Source organism: Montipora foliosa, chromosome 6 (genome assembly GCF_036669935.1).
Source record: "Montipora foliosa isolate CH-2021 chromosome 6, ASM3666993v2, whole genome shotgun sequence".
Classification (NCBI taxonomy): domain Eukaryota; kingdom Metazoa; phylum Cnidaria; class Anthozoa; order Scleractinia; family Acroporidae; genus Montipora; species Montipora foliosa.
The window spans coordinates 40,992,093-40,994,592 of record NC_090874.1 but is presented as its reverse complement, the minus strand read 5'-3'; the positions used below and the strand labels follow the sequence as shown (position 1 = coordinate 40,994,592).

General features: G+C 41.0%; 1 protein-coding gene across 1 annotated transcript in view; it reads left to right on the top strand.

Annotated features, from left to right (window-relative positions):
- The window catches only part of LOC138007369 (adhesion G protein-coupled receptor L1-like), a 28,837-nt gene that overhangs the window by 19,683 nt on the left and 6,654 nt on the right, over positions 1-2,500 (top strand). Inside the window, exons 11-14 of the mRNA XM_068854219.1 lie at positions 497-552; positions 767-905; positions 1,027-1,142; positions 2,192-2,294. Coding sequence (XP_068710320.1) covers positions 497-552; positions 767-905; positions 1,027-1,142; positions 2,192-2,294 — 414 coding nt within the window. The remainder of the gene's footprint in view (positions 1-496; positions 553-766; positions 906-1,026; positions 1,143-2,191; positions 2,295-2,500) is intronic.

Here is a 2,500-nt window from a genome sequence, read left to right as displayed (position 1 = left end):
TTTCCATCTGTAGGGCTAACGCTCACATGGTTCATATGGGATTGAAATCTAGCACTTCACATTGCACTCTATTCAGTTAACTCTGTTTAAAATATAAGTGCTACACGGCCGGCGTTTGTATAGACGTAACCTTTCCTTGTGCTTGTGCATGTTCATTGCCGTGACTTTGGCATCTTCACTTCCCACGGCCTGCTCCCGTCTGGCCTTGTGGCTCGGTCGGTAGAGCGGCGGAGGTCTAACCCGAAGGTCGTGGGTTCGATTCCCGCCCTGGTCGGAGTTTTTCTCTGTCCTTGTGTGGGCCCATTTCCATCTGTAGGGCTAACGCTCACATGGTTCATATGGGATTGAAATCTAGCACTTCACATTGCACTCTATTCAGTTAACTCTGTTTAAAATATAAGTGCTACACGGCCGGCGTTTGTATAGACGTAACCTTTCCTTGTGCTTAAGTTATAAATACGAGAAATAATAGATCGCACACATCTTGTAATTTTAGTACCGAAGCCTGGAGAAGATGACAATGCAGTGTGTCTTCTGGCGGTATTCAAACAGGTAGGTGGGCGATAGAAATTGTTGTGATTAAGATCAACCAGGAAAAAGGCCGCACGAGTTTCTAATGAGATGGCATGCATACTTGTAGGAAGTGAGGAATCGCATAATTTTGCGGGATGTATAAAATGTACAGAATGAACTACAATAACAAAACTAGTCACAACTAAAGAGCATTTTTTTAGCGAAACAATCGTCTGTTCATATTTTTCATTAGGTCAAATGATTCAACTGGCGTTTGGTCCTCTGACGGATGTTACAAGGACGCGCATTTGTCAAATGATCAAGCCACTGTGTGTCGCAGCAATCACTTGGCTCATTTTGCAATACTCATACACGTTACGGATGATCCAGAGGTAAGAACACAACCTGAGACAACTCGGACAACATATACAGACAACCAAATGACCAAATCATGACACAAAAGCAAAAACATGCCTTAATTCTCTTTTTTTAACAATATTCATTTGCTCACAGGTTATTGTTCCAGTGGGTAAATCACACAGGAAGGCGCTAGAAATCATCACCTATGTCGGCTGTGGATTGTCCTTACTGGGAGAAGTCCTGACAATTTTAACCCTCACCTTCTTAAAGTGAGTTGCATCTATTCTACCCGGCGCTAAAGGGCGAATGATCTGCGGCGTTTGGTCTTAGCTTTCGATTCTTTATCAATTAATAGGAGCCTAATTTCCTTCACCTTATTTCACTGCTCATGGACGATGCTTACCTTAAAATGTGCGGGGAATTTGCGAACAAACCATTTTATTAATTTGGTTAAACCAAAAATAGAAGGATGCATTTGTAGAGCAAAACATGTATGAAATCATAGTTAATAGACGGGAATGGTTGTGAAACCCGACAACTTTCTTTGTTGTAGGTTTTTGTTCTCTTTTTTGGCCTTGACCGTGCACAAAACACAATAGTTGTTTACTTCGTACTGAGGAACTAACCAATAGAAACGTGTTGGTTACGTAATTCATGCATAGTGTGTGAGCTCAAAACAAAAGATTGTGCACGGTCGTGGACTTTCCAACCTAAATCTTGGCATCATTGTTTGCTCCTTTGATGTTTGCCGAGCTTCCAAACCAGTCCCCTCTATTAACTATGATGGAATCAATAAACAAATCGGATACTTTCAATGCACACAAAGTCAAACAGCCTTTGATTTTCAGTTAAGTATTAATAAGTATGTATCTATTTCCCTTTCAAAATAGTTCAATGTCTAAATGGATCTACTGTAGCCAAATAACACATAGAGCGGTTTTCGAATGAGTGTCGTAAAACCAAAACCAAAGTAATTACTTTGCCCAATCAAAAAGGACGGAGACAATCCAGTAAACCAATCAAAACTCGAGGGGATTACACGTAGCCGACACAAAGCGCGGGAAAATGTACACGCGCGAGCCACATTTGGTTTTGGTTTCACTTCTGATTGGTTGAAAAAGTGGCCCAAGAACTTTGACTGAGTGAAGTAATCATAAACCAAAGTAATTAACTAATTACTTTCGACACTCAATTGAAAACCGCTCTAACACATCCTATTTACTTATTTAATCAACACAGAAAAATGCCGATCACGTTAAGTTAGAGTGTTTACAGTGAAGGAGGCCAAAAGGACTCGTTTTGATTTCTGCCTGAACAGGTTGACCAGATCGGAGACAAGCATGATTCACCTTAACCTTGTTGTAGCCTTGGCAACGGCGCAGATTATTTTTCTAACTGGGATTGAAGCTACACAGAATAAGGTAGCATTGTGATTTCTTTAAACTGAAGTTCTACTTCAACAAGAGGGCTTAGTCTACTAAATATACGAGTAAGGGAGAAAAAGAGTCCTCACAAACTCAGTGCAATTTTAGTTTTGAGGGAACCTGGGGATTAGGTTCTCTTGTGACGCCTCGTGGTGGCAACTAATAGCTCAGTCCTAAACAATAGGCATCATCTCGAGGCTCCG